This window comes from Pyxicephalus adspersus, chromosome 4 (assembly GCF_032062135.1).
Source record: "Pyxicephalus adspersus chromosome 4, UCB_Pads_2.0, whole genome shotgun sequence".
NCBI lineage: Eukaryota > Metazoa > Chordata > Amphibia > Anura > Pyxicephalidae > Pyxicephalus > Pyxicephalus adspersus.
The window spans coordinates 100696538-100722254 of NC_092861.1; the positions used below are offsets into that span (position 1 = coordinate 100696538).

Consider the following 25717-nt stretch of genomic DNA (forward strand, 5'->3'; position numbering starts at 1 on the left):
GGAAAAGGTCTCATGCTGCCTGTCAGCAACACTGTTATTCATCCCTCCCCTCAGGCACGTTGTCTTGGCATCACCTTTAATTCTGCCCTCTCATTTACCCCCCATATTCAGAACATTTCCAGGTCCTGTCACTTTCACCTGTGCAACATCTCCAAAATCCACCCCTACCTGTCCATAGAGACCACCAAACTCCTTGTACTTGCTCTCATCATCTCTCGTCTGGACTACTGCAACATCCTCCTTTCTGGTATTCCACTGACCCGACTCTCTCCTCTACAATCTATTATGAATGCTGCAGCCAGATTCATCCATCCTTCCCACCGCTCTGCTCTTCTGCTGCATCTCTCTGTATTTCCCTTCATTGGCTTCCATTTCACCTGAGAATCAAATTCAAGCTCCTGTGCGTTGCATTCAAATCCCTAGACGGCTTCTGTCCCAACCTACCTTTCTGACCTGGTACAAAAATACTCCCCTAGCCGCTCTATTTGCTCCTCCAATGACCTACTAATGACCTCCTCACTCATAACTTCATCACACGCACGACTCCAAGACTTTTCTGGGGCTGCCCTAATTCCCTGGAATGGTCTTCCTCGTCCTACTCGGCTTGCAACTACAATTCACTCATTTAAAAAAGCCCTCAAAACACACTTTTTAAGACTTGCCTATCCGTCTTCTTCTGTCTCTTAAAACACTCACTTCTACCCATCACTCCATATCTCCCCTCCTATTGTGTAAGACTTCCCCCCCACCGCCTAAGATTGTAAGCTCTTCTGGGCAGGATCCTCTTCTCCGCCAGTGTCACTGTCTGTCATTTGCTACCCCTATCTTATGTACAGTGCTGCCTAATATGTTTGCATATAAATACTGTTTATTAATAATATTAATAATAATAATAAAATCTTCTAGAACATCCTCCACTAACTTCTAAGGATAGTCACTGGTGTGATGTGCCTGGGTGTCCTTTACTCCCAAGGTTTGCGTTGTTTTATTATTTTCATCAACAAATCTAACATTAATAGCAAAATAATTGACTCTGTGACAAGTGCATAGATCCATTTTTATGAAGACAAAAAATGTCCCTTCAGACCTTTTCGTAGTTCTTCCTTTTTACATTTGGCCTCTTCAATTATAAGTTTCCTTATACTTTCTCTTTCCAGAGAAACACCAGGTTTTTAGCTATTTCTCCATTTAGGCCTAAAAAGGCTGGTTGTGAAAAGGATAGTGGTACACTATTCTTTACTACCATTTCAATAATGAGGTTTTTGAATTTTTCTGGTGTCATTTCTGGATTCGTAGATTCGTAGATTTCCATGCAGTTTTAAAATAAACATGAACACTTATAGTTGTATCCAAAAAGCTGTTGCTCCTAGTTCTTCTAAGCTCTTTTAGCAGACAGAGGAAGTTGAGCAGATGCTGCTGCCTTTATCTTTGTTTCCTGATCTTCTGCTAAAGACAGGGCAGTGGGAGGCTCCAGGGCCAGGGGGGCCACTTAACTAACTTCCTAGTATTAAGCGGTGTGCAAAATGATGTTAAAGTTCGGCCCTGGATGGGAGCATATATGGAGAGTGCAGACAGGACACCTGAACTCACATCAGACCATAGCACTCACGTACACCTATATCGTTACACTTGTTTACACTCAAATAACTTGTTAAACACATTATATCTGAAATAAAATTAAAACACTTTTTGTAATGTACATAATCCAGATTACAATAATGTGAATGTCAGGTTGTATAATAGCTCAGCTGAACTTCACACTAGTAAAAATACAGCTGTGCACTGGGCTTTTTTTTTACATCAGAGAAGTACTTAATTATGACTATTTGTGAAATAGGTCATTTGAACTTGCTGTATTTTTTTTATTATAATTTAAATTTATCAGCAGTTGGAGTCGGCACATTTTAATCGACTCCGACTCCAGGTACCCAGAATTGTCTATGGACGTATATGTTTTGATTTCTTTGTATGCATGGATTAGTTAGGTTGTTACCAACAAAAAATGTTGTGTAAATTTCACTTAAATTTCATGTCAGTAGCCCCGTTAGAAATATATTTACTGACAAATACGTTTGTACCTCTGAACTATCTGTACCTCTATCCTGTTTTTAAAATCCAACCACAATTCAATCTGAGCTAGTCCCTAGTGGAACATTAAATAATTTTTCATAATAAAGCATCTCCTAATATAATTCGAAATCTTGGTGGACTTTGTTAAACTAAGATATTTTTAGAATTATTTCTACTTTTTTTTTGTCTATAACCATCTCTCAAGGAGCCATAAGGAACAATCGGTAGGAAACTGGCAAATGGAAATGTTTAAATCTACAAGCCTAAATTTCAAGCTACTTGAAAAAGAACAAACTAGCACTCTTAGTAGGTTTGTTGGAGGTTTTAGGCTCATGCAGTATTGTGCTTTTTTTCTTTTGAGTTTTTTGGGGCTGTGGTTTGGTGACATGGATAAATGTTATATAAACAAAAATACATAACCAATATCTTTCTGACCTTGCTTCCTTCACGTCCCAGGACTGGCTTTAGGAAGGGGGTCCTTGCTGCCCCCTCAGGGGTTCATGGTACTACTCTGTTGATAAAAAAAAAAACTTCATTTCACCCCTACTATTTTTGCCTGGCGCATTTGGCCTTCAAAATTGCAGTATGAAATATCTGTAGTGACCAATCTGTTGGCTAAAAGCATTCACCCTGGGAGCCCAACATGGTGTTAGTCAGTTTTGGTACTTACAAAGCCTGCTGTTTATCCCCCTTAGCGGTATGGGGTATCGGGGTGGATTTTACATGCAAAAAGCTGTAATCCCGAGTCACACTCCTGGTCCCTTTTAACTAAAAAAAAAAAAAAAAACACTCCGATCTCCAGCCGCGAAATGCAGAGACGAGATCTACGGGGTTTCCTGGTGACGTCTGTACAGGCGTTGGTGTGGGCTGGAGGATCGGCAGGAATTTCAAAATATTTATTTGCTGTATTGAGTCCAATACAAAGAAATATTCATACAATATATATATATATATTATATATATGCTACTATACAGTTACATTACATGTTTAAATATTTTTTAACATATTTTTGTGTTTTGTTATTTAAAGTTTAATAATAAATTTATTTAATATCAGTGAGATATGACTAAGAATTACAGCCTACAATGAAAAATAAACTTCATGGAAATTTGGACGGAAGGGATGGCTAGGGAGGGTAATGTCTTTCCTTACTTTTTGTTGACTTTTTTTTTTTTTAAGGGAATTCCTTTCTTTAAGAAATGGCTGCACCAAGGTCTTTACTGTCTCAAGTGGTCTCGCCTTCATTACCCTTTCATAGGGGCATTATCGAAGATATTGTTAGCAAATCAAGCACCTCAGTTTTAATTTAAAAATGTATTATTTTAAAATATTATTTATTATTAAATGTTATTATTTTAAAATAATACAGAGTATTGGTTGAGTGCTTTTCAGTAATTTTGTACCCCTGAAGGGTCACTCAATCCTTGGTGCACAGGCATATTTGTCTGGTTGCCAGCATCTGCACCTTTAACCAGACACCCTTTTATATTAGGGCCGTTTTTCCTTCTGGCTTTACCATTGCTGACATGGCTAATAAATGCTAGGTTCCAAAAGACACAAGCTTTTCTACTAGGGTGATGCAAATAATGTCTAAGGCATAATTTGCACAAGATTTACCACTGTCCCTGGAAGGAATAAACTGTTGTAAGTCTGTTGCAGTATCTTCTTATTTGGTTGCCTCTTGCAGCTTGAAGTGAATCATGGTCTTGACTTGAGCTCTGTGAAGGACAAAGTCTCTATTTTGGCTACATTTGGAAAAAATAAAGACCTTTGGCCCCCTCATTGTCCGGCGCACACTTATTTAAGGAGTGTCTAATACTGTTTCGTTGATGCAATCTTTGGTGACACCGCAGAACCTATTTTTGCACTTTCCAATTTACAAAAGAACCCTTCCAAAAACATGTTGAAGATATTTCTTTCTAGTGGCCATCACCTTGGCAAGTGTTCGTGTTCCTGGTATTTTTTTATTTTTTTTAAGTCCCTAATTTTGGTTCTGCACAAGGTTTGATAAAGTTGAATTTTATCCTAGATCTTCCTTTTTGTCTACTGTAGTATCATCTTTTTATCTGAATTAGGACAAAGGGTAGTGACCTTATCCTAAGCTTTGTACATGACAAGGAGCAAGCCCTATATTTTTTTCTGTTTAAAATGTTAATAATTAAACTTCTGTGTATGCTAATTTAGATAAAATGCTATGCTTTCCCGCCCTATTGTGTGTGAAATTCCCTCACCTACTAGATTGTAAGCTCTTTGGGGCAGGGTCCTCCCTCCTGTGTCACTGTCTGTATTAGTCTGTCATTTGCAATCCCTATTTATTGTACAGCGCTGCGTAATATGTTGGCACTTTATAAATCCTGTTTAACAATAATTATAATAATAATGCTAAACTTTGTGAAATCAGCCCACTAGTGGGTGTAAAGACAGCATTAAAGTGTTTACCATATATAACCGAGTATAAGTTGACTTTTTCAGCACCAAAAAGTCACCCAGTCAGGCTCCCTGGCATGGTGACCCAGTGCTGTGACAGAGCTGAATTACCTTGTTGGGAAGCCATGTTGGAAGGGGAGGGGGGCAGCCCTTCTTTTGCCCATCCTAAGGAGGATTGCCGGTAAATTATCTTACCTTGCCTTGCCAGGACTCATTTTGCGTGACTTCAGCCTGGGACCCGCAACAGCGTGATTTCAGCCCGAGACCCGACACAGCGTGACACGGCTGCAGGGTGGATCAATACCGCCCGCACCCTGTACCGCCCTGTAGGAGGGCTGGAACAGAGAAGGGTGTGGTCTGAAGTTTCAGCGCGTCTTTAGTGTGTTCAGAGAGGGCAGTGTGGACTGCAATCATCCCAGCAGGTACACTGGAGGATGATGTCTGAGAGTACCATATAGTCCTATAGGAGGGGGTCTTCTGTAATTTAGTGTGTCAAAATTTAGTGTGTGTGAAAAGCATAATAAAGAAATGATGAAGCATTATCAAGACAATCATCCAAGGGGAGGGGCACTGTGTGCGCAATGTAACAGACAGCCTAATACAGACTAATATCAGCAAGTGATTTACTCAATGCCATGCAGAAAAGTTAGGCTATGTTTGCAAAGGCCATGGGTTGCAGTGTGCATGGTGGCCCAGAGGTTAGATCTCTGGGTTTTGAAGCGCTAGGCCAGGTCACTATCTGCATTAGGTTAAAAGGTTGCTGCAGCATTTCCCACCCTCGTCTTGTACTCGAGTCAATCAATTTTTCTTGTTTTCCAAGGTAAAAATAGGAACCTTGACTTATACTCGGATCGACTTAAACTTGAGAATATAAATGGTACATAGATTCTCACCTATATTTTTTTAAAGTGATTTTATTACATTTTGTACCCCTTGATTTTACTTGCCTATTGCTTAGTGACTACACAGCAAGTAAGTAAAAATCATTTGATTTATTAGCTTAACAACACTAAACAGATGTAAACATTGCATTTCTTGAAACTACTGTGTAACAAATTAGACTAATTAGCTCTTTGTGTGACAACAATTAGGCTTTATTATAGTTTTTATTTAGTAGTACAACTTTTTGTATACATTTTAATTAATTAGATGGTTAAGAAAGAACATATATTGATGTATAGAAACAGTTTTGAGGAATTGAGCATTATTCCTTATTAAAGGCAAAATAAGCTGCTTGCAAAGCACATCGGGATAGAAACATGGTAAGCAGGGTAAAATGTCCAATTTATTCTCCTTTTCAGCTCTTGGACCCTTTTTCTTTTGCTGTTTTATCCAAAATTGTAGTTGGACTTGCTGTGCGTTTTTGGGAATGCATGTACTCCGCAAAAGATAAAAATCCATCTAGATCCAGATCATCTACTTTTAGAACCTCATCTGTCATATCTAAATATAAGCAGAAACAAAACATTTTAAAAGATGGTTTTTTAGGCACAGTTTGTAGCTTGAAAAGTTACCTGTGTATATATGACCACGTTCAACAAACTGGGGCATCTTTTTTTTTTTTTTTTTTTTTTTAACGCTAGGGACCACTTTGCAGTAAAATTAAATAGTCTCATACCTGATGTAGGCAACATATGCCTCTAAAAATTTTATTAAAAAACAGGACATATGTGGCTTGTTCTTTCCTTCCCCTCCAATCCTACCAGCAGTATCCCCTGCTGTTTAAAGGAAATGGCAACTTGCCAGGAGTAATACAGATGCCATGGCAGAAGCTGTTGTCAATAACGGAGCTACTGAACAGTGCTTGTAAACAACAGCACTTTTGGTGTCATCAAAAATTGGACAAACTGTAGAATACAATATATACCTTTTATCTATAGTAAAACTATTCCAAAATAAAAAGTCATACAGTCACACGTGTCAAACAGTCTGCAAACTTTCCTGCTCTCCATACTAACTAAGCATTATTTAGGTTAAGAACTGGCACTCCTCAATTGGAATCCACACTGCTATCGCTGCCACAGTGAAATCTGCTGATCTGCACTCCCAGAAGTCAATGTTACTGAGATTAGATAGGAAGAAAGCATTTGATCAGCTAGAATAGCCCCTTTTGTATAGGATCTTAGCTTCTAAAGCAGTGTTATTTTACTTTTTTTTTCTGCCACCCCTTGGTATCTGTTAAACAGACCTGAGAGTCACAAAATTTTCATTGCTCGAGGAACCCCTACCAACCTCTGGTTACAAATACAACTTCCAATGAAAGTGTACATCTTAAAAGCAATTTACAGATTATAATAAAAAAGCAAATTGAATTCTTTCATATGGTGATGCAACAAGATTCGCTATTTGGGAGTCTAGATCCTGAAGAATCCCCATAAATTATATAGATGGAATATCCTACTAATCTTTGAAGTTATTTTTGATCTGATACATTGTTGGTCGAACAACAATGGCTTATTCCACCTGAGGTATATTTTCCTTTTAGGCGGCAGCTGGTAAGGTGGTAAACTGTAACTTTCACCAACGCAACATCTCCAAAATCTGCCCCTACCTGTCCCCAGAGACCCCCAAACTCCTTGTACACGCTCTTATCTCTCGGCTGGACTACTGTACCATCCTTCTCACTGGTATTCCACTAACCCGACTCTCTACTCTACAATCTATTATGAATGCTGCAGCCAGACTAGTCCATCCTTCCCACCGCTCCTCTTCTGCTGCATCTCTTTGCACCTCTCTACACTGGCTTCCATTTCACCTGACAGTCAAATTCAAGCTCCTTTGCTTTGCCTTCAAATCCCTCCACTGTTCTTGTCCCACTTACATTTCTGACCTGGTAAAAAAAAAAATACTCCCCCAGCCGCTCTCTCTGCTCTTCTGATGACCTACTACTGACTTCCTCATTCATAACCTCATCACACGCACAGCTACAAGACTTTTCTAGAGCTGCCCCAATTCTCTGGAACGGTCTTCCCCGTCCTTTTCGGCTCCTACTTTCTGCTCTTTTAAAAGAGCACTCAAAATCCATTTTTTCAAACTTGCCTATCCATCTTCATCTGTCTTTTGAAACCGTCAGTTTCCCACCACTACATATCTCTCCTCCTATTGTGTGTTAATTACCCCACCTATTAGATTGTAAGCTCTACGGGGCAGGGTCCTCTCCTCCAGTGTCACTGTCTGTATTTGTTTGTAATTTGCAACCCCTATTTAATGTACAGCGCTGCGTAATATGTTGGCGCTATATAAATCCTGTTTATTATTAATAAAAATATTAAAAGGGCTGTTGTCCGTTGTTAATTAACACATATGGAAACATTATTGTTATTATTAAACAGGATTTAGATAGTGCCAACATATATTGAAACATGGTGACCAAAATCCATCACAAGTGCTTGAACAGGTTCAACACCATAATGCTTATTTAGATTTGTTTTTGGCTGGTACAAGCAGTCTGTTTTTCTAGTTCCCCAGCATATATTGCTAAATATACATTTAGGTTTGATCTTGGAATTATATGTTGTTTTTTCTCTCAGGTGAAATGTTATCATTTAATGAATGATCTCCTGAGCTGACTTTAACTGTAATCCAGAGAAAAGTACAGTGACAACAAGCACTCTTTATAAACTGACAATTTTGCTTTGATCTTCCCTGTCTCCAACCTAGTTTTAAATCTCTTTGAGCTAAATTCTGCTTCGCTGTTTGGGTTGGGTTTTGAAAAGGATTTTTTTTTTTTTTCTTAATTTAAATATTAATTAGAAAAACTTCAGTCATCTACAGATTAGATTTTACTATTGTCTTCCAGAGAAAAGCTATATAGAGAAAGAAGGAAGGTTTTATATTATAAATGACCTGGCACTAAATATTGTCAACTGTTTATTGTTTTTTTTTTCTTCTTGAGCAACTCTAACGACTTATAATGGCACACCAATATATTTGGTGATGTGAGTAATATCAAAATGCATGCAGAAGTAGGGCCAGAAACAGATTCATCATTGTAGTGGTATTTGCTGCAAGACTGAAACTAAATTCAGGTGAGCTAAAGTTGTCTGATATTGCCTACACATGGCAGACTACCAAAGATAAAGTTACGGAACATGGAGTCCTGTAGCAAAATTGTGATGGAAATCCTAGTGACTTATCTACTGATATTGATTGTAACAATAAATATGTCCTAATTAAGGACAAGTAGCTTGAGAATTGTCAGCATAGTAAGCTCTTTAGCTGAAACTAGTGGTGTTGTATAGGTTATCAGGGAGGAGGGGGGGGGGGGGGACATCAATAGAGAGAATTCACATTTACCACTCTGTCCTCTGTATCTCGCTACTCTTTTTCAGTATCTCAGATCCTAAGGCCAGATTGTAAATTCTAAGCCCTTTCATTTCTTCCACCACTTCAGCAAACAAATGTTGAAAGAGGTGGTCTAATAGTCAGTAAAAAGAAAAAAAAGATTCTTTTTTTTTTTTTTTGTGGAAGATTTTGCTGTGAACAGACAACATGCAGTCAAAGGAGCTCTCCATGCAGGTGAAACAAGCCATCCTTAAGCTGCAAAAACAGAAAAAAAACATCCGAGAAATTGTTACAATATTAGGAGTGGCAAAATCTACAGTTTGGTACATCATGAGAAAGAAACAAAGCAATGGTGAACTCAGCAATGCCAAAAGACGTGGACGTCTACGACCATGGTGAAGAGAAACCCCTTCACAACAGCCAACCAAGTGAACAACACTCTCCAGGAGGTAAGCATATCAATATCCAAGTCTACAATAAAGAGAAGACTGCATGAAAGTAAATACAGAGGTTGCACTGCAAGTAGCAAGCCACTCACAAGCCTCAAGAATAGAAAGGCTAGATTGGACTTTGCTAAAAAAAAGTTCTGGAAAAACATTCTTTGGACAGATGAAACCAAGATCAACCTTTACCAGAATGATAGCAAAAAATAGTATGGGGAAGGCGTGGAACAGCTCATGGTCCAAATCATACCAAATCATCTGTAAAACATGGCTTGGGCGTGCATGGCTGCAAGTGGCACTGGGACACTAGTGTTTATCAATGATGTGACACAGGACGGAAGCAGCCGAATTAATTCTGAGTCAAATTGATTGGGAGGCATTTCGTAATACAGATGGACAATGACCCAAAACATACAGCCAAAGCAACCCAGGAGTTTATTAAAGCAAAGAAGTGGAATATTCTTGAATGACCTAGTCAGTCACCTGATCTGAATCCACCTGAGCATGCATTTCATTTGTTGAAGACTAAACTTCGGACAGAACGGCCCACAAACAAACAGCAACTGCAAGCCGCTGCAGTAAAGACCTGGCAGAGCATTAAAAAGGAGGAAACCCAGCAATGGTGATGTCCATGAGTTCAAGACTACAGGCTGTCATTGCCAGCAAAGGGTTTCCAACCATATATTAGAAATGAACATTTTATTTTCAGCTTTCCAATTTGTCCAATTACTTTTAAGCCCCTGGAATTAAGTGATTGTGTAAAAAAAGGTTTTAGTTCCTCACATTTTTATGACATTTTTTTGTTCAACGCACTGAATTAAAGCTGAAAGTCTGCAGTTCAACTGCATCTGAGTTGTTTCATTTAAAATTAATTGTGGTAATGTACAGAACCAAAATTAGAAAAAAGTTGTCTCTGTCCAAATATTTATGGACCTAACTGTATATGTTCATTGTAAATATGTACTTTGTTTTAAAGTAAAAATCCAATAAATATTATAGCAAAAGCAGTACCATATTGCCACAGGTACTACTCTGGTACCATATTCCCAAAATTGTGTTTGGTATTGCTTCTCAATAATGACTGACTTACAAGGTTATATGTTTAATGCTGTGCTTTTCATGACTTAATATACATAATTGCAACATATAAAATGTGTGGGTTCTGCACTTATTTTTCAAAAGCCATAAAAGAAGTTTGTGCTATGTGAGAGAAGTGCAGGGAAGAAAGTTACACAGTTTTCTTTGCCATATTTGATCTCTGCAATGCCAGCTTCCATATTGGATGTTCTGTATTGATTTACCATTTGTCACACTTGCCTTTTTCTTGCTAGAACATTTCCTCTACACCTTCCTGTTAATCGAGTGCTCTCCAAGTCCAGCTCCTGTGTTAACCCCTCGTTGCCCAGTCTGTTATTTTCCTGTCTGTTCCCTTGTGCTGTTCCAGTGTTCCTGCCTTCTGTCGCTTCCTGTGTCTCTTGTGTCCCCCTGTGTCTATTTCCTGTTTTTTTTGTTTTTGACCTGTTTTTTTTCCTGACCTCTCGCTGCCTGCCTGGACCCCAGCCTTCTTTGACTTCTTCTCCTGCCTAGTGATTTGGTTCCTTTGCCCAAGGACTGCAACCTGGCAGCAGCCAAGTAGCGCAACATCCTCACCACTAGAGGCTCTGGAGAAGACCTAGTTGCTGCTTAGATTCTGCACCATGGCCCTTCTCAGGGCTCACACCACTATTGTGCAAACCACAGCGCCCCTACAGGCTCAGTCCCTCCGAGTGTGACACCATTTTCATTAGTCATGCATAAAATAACGAGCATTGTCAAAGTAGGTATTAACAGGTGACATGTAATGTCATAAATTTATTTTTTTCATATTCTAAATTTAGTATTAAATTTAGTGGGAGTTTAAAAAAATATTCTTTTAAAACAAACAAGTAACAGAACATACCTATATAATGTTTTATTTTTTCATCCTTAGTAAATACATTGCCAATGTGTTCATCAAGGGAGTCATGTAACGCCGCCATAATCTCCAGACCATCTAGAAGTTTATTGTGATCAAAGTCATGAATCCTATTGAAAATAAAGTTAAAAACATTAGGCATATACATTTTAACTGTATTTTAAATACAAAAGACCATGGCCACTATGTGCCTAAAAACATACAACAAGGCATCAACAATAACTAGCATCAAGAAATATCTCCAGCATACATCAACAAACCTAATAACACCAAAACATGAGCTCAGTCACCATGACTCAAACTCGTTTCTCATAACAAAACCTTCTTTTCATTAGAAGACACTACCACCAATAACTGTGACATGGTGGAGAGGGGTAGCTTCCTTGTCTGTCCTTTCCAAACTGTGCCTGTCACATTACTGGATTGGACTCTGGAGGAGTTACAAGATAGGAATATGTCAGCTGTCTCATCATGGATGTCTGACAAGTTCTTTTTTTATCCAGGTTGAGTTTCAGAAATCTATTATCTTCCCTCTCAGATTCCAAAGCTCCCTCTGACATATTCCTGTTAACAACACTGTTATTCGTCCCTCCCCTCAGGCATGTTGTCTTGGTGTCACTCTCCCCCCCCCATAATTAGAACATTTCCAGATCCTGTGTTTTTCACCTACGCAACATCTCCAAAATCCGCCCCTACCTATCCCCAGAGACCACCAAACTCCTTGTACACACTTTTATCTCCCGTCTGGATCACTGTAACATCCTCCTCTCTGGTATTCCACTAACCCAACTCTCTCGTCTACAATCTATCATGAATGCTGCAGCCAGACTCATCCATCCTTCCCACCGCTCTTCTTCTGCTCCATCTTTTTGTAGTTCTCCTCATTGGCTTTCATTTCACCTTAGAATCAAATTCAAGCTCCTGTGTTTTGCCTTCAAATCCCTCCACAGTTCTTGTCCCAGTTACCTTTCTGACCTGGTAAAAAAAAATACTCCCCCAGCCACTCTCTTCGCTCTTCCAATGACTTCCTACTGACTTGACTTCTCCACTCATAACCTCATCACACGCACGGCTCCAAGACTTTTCTAGATCTGCCCCAACTCTCTGTAATGGTCTTCCTCTTCCTATTTGGCTTGCTCCTACTTTCTGCTCATTCAAAAGAGCACTCAAATTTTTTGAAAAAAACATTTTTTTAAACTTGCCCACCCAACTTCTGTCTTTTGAAAGCATCACTACTTCCCACCACTACATTTCTACCCTCCAATTGTGTGTTCCTTCCCCCACCTCCTAGATTGTAAGCTCTTCTGGGAAGGGTCCTCTCCTCCTCCTGTGTCACTGTCTGTAATCGTCTGTGATTTGCAATCTCTATTTAACCCCCTAGAGGTAATCCCGAGTGTGACCAAAAACATGCAAAAAGCGGTAACCCCGAGTCACACTCAGGTAACTTTGGGCATCCCCTTACCTCAGCCCCGCACTCCAGCGGCGATCAGACAATCCCGCTGTGATGCCAGGGCGCCTCTCGGTTGGGGGCGTGGCCAGGTGGGAAATTTAAAAGCAGATTACCGAGTAATCTGCTTTTAAATGCCACCCGGGTCCCCGCCACCCCGCTGCTCGCATCCGCAGTTAGATGCGATGCACCATGCAGGACCATGCAGGACTACCCACCAAAAGTCAAGCAAATTTGGGAAGTGTTTCAGATGATTCTACAAAATTTCCAGCAAACCTATGTGCCAGAAAGAGATGTCAGCATTGACGAAAGTCTAATGGCTTACAAGGGGAGGCTCAGCTGGGTGCAGTACATTGCGTCAAAGAGAGCACGATTTGGCGTGAAGACCTATATGCTGTGCGAATCCCCATCTGGCTACATCTGGAATATGGTACTGTACACTGGAAAAGGGACACAGTTCAACCCCAGAAAAAAAGCCATTATGGATTGGCAACATCTTCAGTGCTATCCCTCATTGAGTCATTTTTAGATCCAGGCTATTGTGTCACAACTGACAATTTCTACACCTCTTCTGAGCTTTATGAGTTCCTTCTGCAACACAGAACAGATGTCTATGGAACCATTAGGGCTAACCGGTGCAAACTCCCATCACTGTTTGCAAAAGGGAAGCTGAAGACAGGAGAAATTGTTGCCTGGCAGAAAGGAAAGATGATGGCCCTGAGATGGCGTGACAAGAAAGACGTGTGCCGGATGAGTACTATCCATGATGCCTCCACTGTTCTGGTACACACAAAACATGGGAAAGAAGTGATGAAGCCACAGGTGGTGATTGACTACAAGAACACCATGGGAGGTGTCGACAGAGCTGACCAAGCCAAGACATTCTACCCAGCGATGAGGAAAAAGTAAAGGAAGTACTACAAAAAGATTTTCAGGCATCTAGTTGAGCAGTGCCTATGGAATGCCTACATTGTGTACAAAAAAAATAGTCAGAGGCCTGTGAATCATTCAGACTTCATTTTGCAAGTTTCCTAATCCAAAGTTAGGAACCAACAAACACCATCAGTGGCTATGAATAGACCTGGACGTCGTGCTTCCACCCTTGTCAACCCAGAACGCCTGACCGGTCGTCACTTCACTGAATACATCCCACCAACCCAGAAAAAGGTGGCACCTACAAGGATGGGCATGGTTTGCTGCTCAAAGTCCGATGACAGAGGAAGGAAGAAACGCAAAGAAACCAGGTTCTACTGTCCTGACTGTGATGTTGGACTTTGTGCAGCAACCTGCTTCAAAATCTACCACACCCGGGATGTCTACTAAAAATTTTAATTTTTTTTTCTAAAATCTGCATTTAACCTATATTTTATTATTTATCAATAATATTGCACCCTTGTTTGGAAAATTTCAGTGAGAAAGTTTTGCTAAAATATTTATATAATTAATTTATATATTTTTTTGATAAATTACATTGTTGTAGTCTTTTATTTCATTATTTTTTATAATTATGATTATAATAAATAAATATAATTGTTATACCCGGGAGTTAATCCTAAGAATTACAGACCCACAATATAAACAAAAATTTCTATGCAAAAAAAAAATAGGATCTCTTTTTGCATAAAAAAACTGACAGAATTAGAATGCTAGGGGGGTTAATGTACACCGATGCATAATATATTAGCACTACCGTGTTTCCCCTAAAATAAGACATGCCCATAAAATAAGCCGTAGCAGGATTTTTAAGCATTTGCGCAATATAAGCCATACCCCGAAAATAAGACATAGTGATAGGCGTGTCGTTCTGTGCCTGCTGCAAGCTAAGGCATAGAGGGAGGATAGAAAGTGAAAGTAAAAGTCTCCTAAGTGAAGTGAGGAGCAGGACGCTCTGTTTTAGGTATTGTGTGTTCTCAGGGGGAAGACGTAAAGCTTTGGCTGCCGTTTTACTCAGCACTGTGGGTCTCTCTCCCCCAGCAACAGTCGTTGGGTCTCTCTCACCCCACACAAACACCAGGGGATGTAGAATAAATGTAGATTGTTGTACCATACTTAATAAAAATAGGACATCCCCTGAAAATAAGCCATAATGTGTCTTCTTGAGGAAAAATAAATATGACAGTGTCTTATTTTTGGGGAAACACGGTATATAAATCCTGTTTATTATTAATAACAATACTAATAACAAGGTACAATAAAATGAGATTTTAGCTGCTAATATGTACTGAATCAACCCTGGGAAGAATTTAGGGATAGGCAGAGCACTTTATAGTGTCCTAGAATAGTGTTCATCATAGTGAAAAAAAAGATAAGGTTAAAAATTCAGGTTCAAAATGTCTTCACCCTGTGACAGGTCCACCAGAAATCAATACTCTCCGACTGCATCCCAGAAAGAAGGGTCAAGTTTGGCAATCCTCTCTGAAACCAGGTACCAAAGTAAAATAGGTTTATTAGTTGGCATTAACCAGATTTGTATTATTTGAGGTCTTGGCCAGTCATTCATCTCCCAGGCCAAACACAAGTCTCTATCCCACAGATGCATATAGGTCATAGGCCAAACGTTAGAAACATTTATAGTAAGCTTTTCCCATCGCCACGTTAGCATTGGCTGTTTGAAGTTCAGCCTCCAAAATAGGCATCTAAGGCTTCACAAATTTCTAGAGGTATAGAGGGTAGACCAGAAGAGTATAAATATTTTAGAATATCATCCCTCATGTTCATTAATGAGGTTCCCTCTATAGGGGATTTTAAAATAGGGCACTGTAGAAGGAGCAGAAAGCGTCTGTCTGCCAGGATAGGTCCGTTGTTCCGATTCCACTGCTGTAGCAGTTTCTGGGTTATCAATAAAAATCTGATTCAATGTCCATGTCCCACATGTGAGGGTTGGCGCTGGAGTTGCCAGAGAAAGTGGAACGTGGTCTGAAAATGTAATTTTAGAGGAGGTTACAGTAGAAATACAATGATGTGAAACCAGAAAGAAGTCTATTCTGAATAATGTTTTAAGCACCAGCAAAAAAAAAAGTGTAGTCCCGGAGTCCCGGACCGTGTGAGATGTCTCTCACGGAGCAACTGCACAATTCACTGCATCCTCTGGTTGTCGCCCTACCGAATATGGGTCACAGACATGCCAGAGCTACTCAACACACGGGATCACTGACACTCGTGGGCAATGGAGAGTTTTTTCTCCTGTTCCAATCAGGCTGCCTTCTTACAGAAATTCAAGATGGTGCCCACACGAGAGACAGAGCGGAAGGCCTCCAGGATGTGAGTACTCCTACAGCTCTCTTCCCTACTCACTCAGGAAAGCTTTAGAGGCTAGATAAAAGATCCCTGGCTTCCTCCAGCCCTCCATCCTCACCTACACTATCTCTGGAAACCCTAAGTGAGAATGTCCCCAGTGCACCAGGCCTCACCAAGGCAGCTTTAGAGGCTTGCATGAACCACATAGAGGATTCAGTAAGGAAGGAGATTGCTAATCTAAAAAAAGGACCTGGGGTCCAGGGTACTGGCTGTGGAAGAGGTGATAGATGTGCTAAGTCCTCTGACCAACAGAAATATTATTCGCATACGTGGCCCTCCTGAATCGATAGTGTCTTCTAATCTACCAGGAGCAATTACTAGGCAAAATAATTTTCGCATACGTGGCCTTCCTGAATCAATAGTGTCTTTTGATCTACCAGAAACAATTACTTCACTTTTCAAAAGCATACTCGAGACCCCTTTGATGCACCCATTAAACTGAAAAGAGTGCACCGTGTTCCAGGTTTCAGACCCCAAGACTCAGAAAGGGCAAAGGATATCACCTGCAAGCTGACCTATCCTGTTAAGAAAGAAATTTTAAAAGCAACCCGCACACAGGAAGAAATTTCTTTTAATGGCTCACACATCATGCTCCTCCAACATTATCTTACCACACATTGGCTTTATGTAGAGCCCTATGCCCCTTATTGGATGTGGTACGTGCACATGGTATTTGCTACTGCTGGGGATTCCCCTCCCACTTAACCTTGTTGCCTTACCTTAGGTATCCATACCCTACTGGCCGAAGGGGCCATGTATCTTGGATGCTCTCGTTGTGCAACCAAAATGTAGAAACCGGAAAAAAATTAAACTAGATTCTGCTGACCCAGCTTCATGAATATGGTCAGTGGAGTCTGGTTGCTCTGCATTCCTACCTCTTCATGAACTGCTATGGCTGTCTATCATGGAGGTAGAAGCATTGTTACCTCAGGTTGCCTTTGGTTATTGTTAAACCAGATATTTGCTATATTCCACTTGTGTTACTTAATATGCTATATGTAGCTAGGCTCGAAAATGGGAGCTCCCTTTATGGTTCTGTGCCTTCGTAGTTTACAATCTAGGTTCCTCACTTAGTTAGTGAGGGGTTTTTGTAAATCTTCTTTTTTCAGTGTACATCCCAGACCTTCTCCAAATATATTTGCAATTTTCAATCTAATGTTGGCTTTTACAGCCATTTTCCCACATCTGGGTTGAGTCTGTTGAGTGCCCTACACTTCCTTTGCATCTTACCTACAGTCACCCTCCCCCTCCCCCACTCTTGTGTCTCATTAAATACACAGATACCTGTTTAGCAACTTAGAGATCCAGGTATTATTTGAAGTCCTGTACTGATATGGCTACGTTTAGGATTACTACGCTAAATATGAAAGGTCTTAATATTCCTGAGAAGCTTACATCCCTGTTATCTGAGCTCTAAAGGTTTAGAACACAGGTGGTGTTTCTACAAGAAACTCACTTCAGGAAAGATAAGATCCCCAAATTCTGGAGAATTCGCAGATTCCCTACGGTCTATCATAGTTGCTCTAAAAATTCCCACTGAAAAGGAGTATGTATATTATTATCCAATACAGTATCATGGTCTCTTATAGAAAGGTTTTGTGATGATGTAGGGCAAATATTGTTTAAGGGTCTCCTTGATAATTAGTTGGTCACTGTGGCCACTGCATATGCCCCCAACACAGCCCAGGTTTGCTTTCTTTTCAGGATGCTAATGAGGCTGGAGGAGTTCCATCAAAGGTTAGTCATTTTTGGAGGGGACCTTAAATTTGCCCAGATCCTGGTGTAGATGTTTCTCGCCCATATGACAGAGGAATAGTGGGTCGGGCATATCAAAAGAAGTTTTCTAACCCATCAGATGGTGGATGTATGGAGGATACTTCATCCTACAGACAGGGACATTACATTCTTCTCCAGACCTTATCAGAGCTATCCACGAATCAATCATATTTGGACCCACCACCCTGATTTAATCTAAGTGAGGGACAGCTCCATTGGAAGCACTTCGTTTTCAAAATTATGCACCGGTATTTCTACAAATAGCGACTCAACATGTTTCTTAGTTTCCAATTCCACAAGTGTGGAATTGGAAACTAAATGAATCCCTCTTGAAAGACAAAAGTGATCTTGGCAGATCTCTCCAGAGAATTATCCACATATTTCTCCACCAACAAGACTCTGAATGTGAGCTCCATGATGGTTTGGGAAGCTCACAAGGCAGTGATTCGTGGCATTTTAATAAAGCATGGCACTAGTGAAAGAAAGAAAGCTTAGGAAAGCTGCTAGACAAGAAATATTGGACATGATCTCAAAAATCCATGATTTAAAGGGAGTCCACACAAGGACCCTGGATGTGGAAGTGGGAACGGAGTTAGTGGTTAGAGAAGCTGGCTAAGCTGTTTCGGTAAAGCTAAAGCTACTCTGGATAAGTGTAGACATTCTACGAATATGGCAATAAAAGTAGTAGACTTTTAGCTAACTGCCTGAAAGCCCAAAGGGTGCACTCTTTCATTCCATAAATTGTTAATAAAGAGGATCACAAACTTCATTTGGTCAGGGATATTGCAACCAGCTTCCAAGAATATTACCAGGCCCTATGTAATATTAATCCTCAAAACGAGTAACAAGGAATCCACTAAGATTAAAAATTTCCTTTTTATTTCAGGAATGTCACAACTTTCCCAAGCAGAAGCTGAAGCTTTGGAGACCCCTATCACAACCCTAGAATTTCAATTCTAATTCTCACTAATAAGCCTCAAGAATAGAAAGGCTAAATTGGACATTGCTCAAAAACATCTAAAAAAGCCAGCACAGTTCTAAAAACACAGTTCTTTGGACAGATGAAACCAAAAACAACCATTACCAGAAATATGGCAAGAAAAAAGTATAGAGAGGGCGTGGAACAGCTCATGATCCAAAACATACCGCATCATCTGTAAAACATGGCGGAGGCAGTGTGATGGCTTGGGTGTGCATGGCTGCCAGTGGCACTGGGACACTAGTGTTTATCAAAGATAAACAGAGGATAGAAGCAGCCAAATGAATTCTGAGGTGTTCAGAGACATACTGTCTGCTCAAATCCAGCTAAATGCAGTCAAATTGATTGGGAGCCGTTTCATAATTCAGATGGACAATGACCCAAAACATACAGCCAAAGCAACCCAGGAGTTTATTACAGCAAAGAAGTGGAATATCCTTGAATGGCCAAGTCAGTCACCTGATCTGAACCCAATTGAGCATGCATTTCACTTGTTGAAGACTAAATTTCGGACAGAAAGACCCACAAACAGCAACTGCAAGCCGCTGCCGTGAAGGCCTGGCAGAGCATTAAAAAGGAGGAAACCCAACATCTGGTGATATCCATGAGTTCAAGAATACAGGCTGTCATTACCAGCAAAGGGTTTTCAACCAAGTATTAGAAATGAACATTTTATTTTCAGCTTTTTAATTTGTCCAATTACTTTTGAGCCCCTGAAATGAAGTTATTGTGTTAAAAAAAGTCTTTAGTTCCTCACATTTTATGCAATCTTTTTGTTCAACACCCTGAATTAAAGCTGAAACAAAAGGTGGGAGTCAGGATTTACCATCTAGAACACCTATGCTCTGAGAAACTGTGTATGTAGTGAGAAACTGTATGTAGAAGGAAAACAGAATAACCCCCTGTTACCTTGGGAAACCTTGTCATGTGTTAGGGCAGTAACTGAATAGTCATTGTCATTGACAATCAGCAATCAGGTGGCTAAATATATACATCTATTGAAGTGCATAAATGGGGTTGCTTCAGCCTAAAACTGAGAGTGTGTGCAAGATCACCCCCTAGTAACAGGGTTTCAAGGGGCTTATAAAAGAAAGAAAGAAGAAAGGGTCTTGACTGGTAAGAGAGAAATTTGTGTGACTACGAGGCAGCTGGCATATTAATGCATCAGCAGTCAGATGCTATCATTCCGGGCTGGGGGAGGCATCTGGAAATAAAATTATATACATTGTGTAAGATGCATATTAAAATGTTAAGGCATGGAGAACCAGAAAAACACTTTCGTGATATAGACAATTTTGTGACTGCGCTGTCCCAGGAGCCAACACATAAGCCAATCTCATGGATCATGGGCAACAGAGGCTTCACTTAAGCTTCATAAACGGAGCCAAGATTGAGCATTGTTGTTCTGAAGCTGTTTATGGATGTCGCATAATTTCCAAAGCATCCAAGGTATTCAAAAAGCAGAACATGAACTTGAAACGCTTCAATCTCATGTTAGGCTGAGTAAGTGTGGGTAAGTATAATCGAAGATTAGTTCTCACTGTTGTTGGGAGGATGTTTCACTCGCATCTGGAAAGCAGCTGAAGACCTGGGACGCCAGCGGGACTTAAGTCTTTGTGGTCTGGAAGGTTGCAGCTCAGCAAATGCTACTTAAAAGATACAATTCGGTATTTCAATAGGATCAGACTCCAAAAATCCAAATAAGGCTAAAAGATGAGAATGAGCGTGGAGGGCATAGGTAGTATTTCTTTTACTTATTGGAAAATAATATGGATGAAACCATTTGTAAATCACCCCTAGAGAGCAAAGAAGATCCAGCAGCGGTCTCAAGGGGCAGCGCATGGAAGTTGTTCCTGTTTACATGAGTACAGAGGCACCATCAAAATCCAAGGGGCCATGCCACCAAGTCTGTTGCATATAAAAATGCACCTTGCATATGACCTCTTTCAGTGGCGTCTCACCATCAGGTCGAGGCCTACACTTACGCACCCGGTGTATGTGCAGTCTATTTCAATCCCTGCAGTAGGGTATCTGTCCCGCAAAATGTTAAAGATGGCTGTTACTGTGACCTTAAGGTCTCTCTCTGAGGTAGATTCCGGAAGCCCATGTAGACTAATTTTGTGGTGTCTTACGATTGTCATTATCCTCAGTATGCAAAAACAAATGTAGGCATTGTATCATATGAAGATTCCAAAGCTGTAAGCCTAGTGTCAAGTAATGCTGCAGAGGATTCCAAAGATGACCTCCTGGTATTTGTGGCACTAATATGGTTCCCAACCTCTTCAATCTCCCTTTGCAATGCCCCATCTATACCAGATGTCAGGGCTTTTATGTTAGTTTATTGGGTAGCAAGCTAAGAATGTCTCTCAAGTTGCTTGCCGCCAGGTCACTAGGGGGGGGGGGGGTCATAGAATGCTGCAGAGAAGCTGAAAGGGAAGATGCCTTATTGCTTCAGCAAGGTTGAAGTTCAACCCATTCTCAATCTGTCAGGAGTGTTCTTGGTCCTTGGCATGTTGCGTAGCAGGGGATAAGGCTGTGGGATTACCCAAGACTGTAGAATAGCTTCTGGGGACACTGGGCTCACAAAGGTGATATCTGCTCACTGCCATTGCGTAGCCACACCCCCACCCAAAAAGGAAGTAAACTGATAGGACCTTAGTCATAAGCTTTAGGCTGCAATTAATTAGTGACATAGTTATGTATTGGATACATCTAAGTGGTCTTTTTCAGGTTTCGGACTTACACTAATGTAGTTGATGTTCTCGGGCAAGAGAGTATTGTTTTTTCCAATGCTCATGCTGTAAGCAGAGGGAGGTTTAAGGCCAGCCTAAGAGTGTGGGAAGGTAGATCAAATCTTGCTGATTACAATACCTGATAGATTAGAGTCCCTTTTTTTGGTTTTTCAAATCCTCCAATTTCTCCTCCATTGATGAGATGAGCAGAGCTTGTGCATTAAGCTTGTCCTGGGAATCCAAAGCTTGATCCTCCATGCTGCTGATGCACTGTTCTAATTCTACAATGCATGTCGTGTTAGAGGAGAAATTAGCGAAGGCTGATTCGATGGAATTTTGTATGTATTAAAACTTCTTGTCAAAGTAGGGAACAAAACATTAGATGTGAGTATAAAAATTAAAGCAACTATACAAGAACATAAAATAAGCAAAGAAATTAGACTCTGTAACAAGGCATTGACAAGCAAAGCAAATGATGTATTCAAGGGGTGGGGTTATCAACAGGGAAAGGCAGGGAGTAGGAGGGGGGAGGTAAGGTGTCCACTTTAAGTGGAAATCAGGGAAGAAGAATTGTGAGCGATCCAAGGATCCCAGGTAAGCTCAAACACAAGAGGGGTGTCCTTGACCATGCAGGTAAGTTTGTCATTCACCATAATCCAGTTGAGCCTACCTGATAGAGGAGTCATCGATATGGAAGGAGCCTTCCATGCTCTGGTCAGAGTAATTCTTCCTGCCAGAAGCATATAGTTACAGAATTCTTTGGTGTATTTGGACAATGTAATATCAATTTTGCTCAGCTGGGCACATTCCAGGCTAAAAGGAAGAGGGGTCTGAATATTGTAAGAGAGGAGGTGAAACACCACCTTCCAGAATTCCACCATATGTGTTCCATATCACCTATTCCACCACAACCTCTGAAACAAGGGGGAGAGAAACTAGGGAAGCATTTATCCAACTTAGTTGGGACCAAATACCAATGTAACATACCCTTATAGACCTACGCGGGAGTGGAATGGGAAGTGTTCTGAATAAGTTCAACACTCTGGGTAATTCATTCATTTTGACTGTTGCCACTTCACCTAACCAGGACGGAGGGGAGGTAGACCCGAAAGATCCGAAAAAGATCTGTTTGAATAGAAGAACATAGTTTGCAGTAAATAGTTGTCGGGAAGTCAAAAGAGTGTATTAGCAACGGATTGGTCTAGATTTATGTTCATTGACTTGGAGTGATTAACTTTTACACCCAATATTACCGCAAATTGTTTAGGGATTTTGAATAGGTTGAAAATGGATATTAACGGGGACGTAATATACATTAGGACGTCATCTGTGAAGAGTGCACATTTATGTTCCACTCCTTCGCAGAGTATACCCTTAACATCAGGGCAAGAGCGCAGGGCTGGAATGAAACCCACTTGATCCGAATGGATATAGCCACTGAGGAAGGAGTTCAAGCGAATGTTAAGAATTTTGCTGGGGATCCTGAGATCACAATTAATGAGGGAAATGGGGCGGTAATTAGAGACAGAAGAGGGAGCCTTATCTGGTTCAGGGATCACAGTAATATGGGATAAATTGGCTTCCCTGCGTAAACACTCCCCCTCCCTTATCGCATTTGAAGTAGCCCACCAGGTTGGGGGCCTAACTTTTTTTCTGAACAAAATAAAACACATTAGAAAAGCCATCTTGGCCATCTTGGGGTGCTATTAGTCTTGAGGTGTTTTATCAGAAGAGTTTCAGCTATAGAAAGGGTTCCTCTAGTTTTTACTTATGGGCTACCTTAAGCCTAGGGAGGTTAAGATAGAGAAAGAGCGTGTAAACTTGTCAGCAGCAGCTGCTGGGGGAGGAGGGTTTAAATCAAATAGGGTCCGATAGAAGGTACAAAATACTTCCAGAATTATTTTAGGTTTTGCGTGGGCATCCCTGAACGTGTTTTTATTTTAGGCAGGGCATAAGATTTAGGGTGAGGGTCAGGCTTGTTAACGTTAAAGAGCTGGCCTGATTTATGATACCAAATAAAAAACCTGTGGCCTAACCACAGAAGGAATTTCTCAGCTCCAGTAGTTAGGCAAAGGTTATTCTCTGCCGTAAAGATTTAATCTGGGGGCGTAAGTCAAGGTGTGGTGACTGCTTATGTCAGTCCCAAGAGATCTTTATAAGCTTTCATTTTGGCCTCAATTAGTTTTGTGTGGGACTTTTTAAGCCTAGAGACAAGTATAATCAATTCTCCTCTGATGGTAGCTTTAAATGTATCCAAGTTGTTGTTGAAAGATATCAGAAGGATCATTAAGCAAAAAGAAATTGTCAATAGCAGATTCTATTTAAATGCCCATCAGTTTATTTTGGGGCATATAGTTATTAATTCTCCAATGAAATCCAAATGGTCTACCTCCTAGCGAGGAAAGCACAATAACAATAACGAGTCGTGATCAGACCAAGTGGAGGAAAGGATGCAGGCACTTTGGACTAGAAGAATTGGGTAAGCTGGCATGAAAATGTGGTAGATTCTGGAATAGAGTTGGAAACCCGTAGAGAAATGTGTGAAATCTCTTGCTGAGAGATTAAGTTCCCTTCAAATATCAACTAGGTCATATTGATGTAATATGACCAATATAGGCCAACCTATTCCTCCACTTTGGTAGGTGTTTGTATCGGGAAAGATCTGACTTATCTAGTGTCTGGTCCAAACCTACATTGGTATCTCTCAAGAGAATCAAAGTACCTTGGACCTTAGGAAGGACCAACTTAAAAAGGTCCTGAAGAAATGCTAGTAGACCAATGTAAGGATTACTAGTAAGTCACTAGTAAGGAAGCCCTTCGGGGTCTCTCCTGACCTCCACTTCATAGAAGTTCAGATGTTTACCTAGGCAAAGTGCCACCTCGTAATGTTTTTTCCTCTCACTAGACATATAAAACCGTGTGTAATGCTTGTGGAGGTAGGAGGGAGCTGAACTCCTCCTAGTAAAGTGCATTTCTTGTAAAGCTACTATGTCAGCCTAAAGAGAGCAGTAATACTAATAAGCTTTCCTTCATTTGATAGGGGAATCCCTGCACATTATGGAAAACTATTTTAAGGTTAGAAGGGGGGCCTGCTAGAACTCTACTCATGGATTATTGGGAGGGGGGGGGGGAGAGTAACGCTGGTTTTCTGTAGTGGAAGGGACTGGTGTGATGGACACCTGATGTGGACTAAGGATAGCAGGGGACAGGCAGGGTGAGAACAGAACAATCAAAAAATAAACAGTAAGGAATAGGAAATAAACCTTCACAACTCGGGTCAGTCCTCTCAGGTCACATCGAACCCCAAAAATGGGGGAAACGCCAGGGCCAAGGAGGAGGAGCCCAGCTACAACAGGGGTGAAATGACTCATGGGAAGTTCAAAAAGAACCCTGAAAACCAAACCTCCAACTTAGAGTTCCATTTAGGAGGGCAAGGATACCTCCTCCCATCCCAAGGCAAACATAAATAAAAACAATACAGCAACAGCAGCAATTAGATAACAATATAACAATAAACTAGTATGGGACCTAATACATCACAAAGCTTATCACAAAAACAATCCAAAAAAAAACAACAACACTGAGGCACGGTTAAAATTATTACAGGTTAACACAAAGCACATATTAAATATCCCTCACTATCAATTAAAGGTAATAAATTAATCTGAATGTTCTAAACAACCAAATTAGGATGCTTATAGAGAGAGGTAGAAGGTAACCTTCACAGCCAGAAGAAAACAAACCAGGAAACCACTTCAGGATGACGGAAATCCCAGAGAACTCATAGGTAGGTAGAAGAACAGTCCACTAGGGGATGCACAAAAAAGACCGGACAGCAACCAGTCCTGGAATCACAGGTGCATTATTCAAGTAGGGCACTTGTGCTCGTTAGCCTTGGTGACTTTGTTCCAAAGAGGGTACAATGGAGCTTGGGAGCCCTCCTGTGGTGAAGCAGAGTAAGCTTCTTTGTGTATTAAGCCATAATAAAACAACAATTTTTCTCCATCTGAAAAGTTGGAAAAAGAAAAAGATTTCCTTTGATGCTGAAAAATAAGGCGAAGAGGAAAAGTCAATCCATAGGGCAGCGATGGCGAACCTATGGCACGCGTGCCAGCTGTGGCACGCGAAGGCCTTGCAGCTGGCACGCGGGAAGGTCCGCAATTAAGATATGCGGCGCGGCGGGAGGCGAGTGTGCCTGTGTCTGCTTTGCAGCTCACCTGGCAACAGGGCCAGACTGGCCATTGGGAGGACGGGGCATTGTCCGAGTGGGCCGCGGCCCATCCTCCTGTGCTGGCTGCAGTCCTGTG

General features: G+C 40.7%; 1 protein-coding gene across 1 annotated transcript in view; it reads right to left on the reverse strand.

Annotated features, from left to right (window-relative positions):
- Positions 1-5570: 5570 nt before the first annotated feature.
- The window catches only part of LOC140329080 (multiple coagulation factor deficiency protein 2 homolog), a 32163-nt gene continuing 12016 nt past the window's right edge, over positions 5571-25717 (reverse strand). Inside the window, exons 3-4 of the mRNA XM_072409164.1 lie at positions 11165-11289; positions 5571-5941 (exon numbers count right to left, since the gene is read on the reverse strand). Of these exons, the coding sequence (XP_072265265.1) occupies positions 5796-5941; positions 11165-11289 (271 nt within the window). The 3' untranslated portion in view covers positions 5571-5795. The remainder of the gene's footprint in view (positions 5942-11164; positions 11290-25717) is intronic.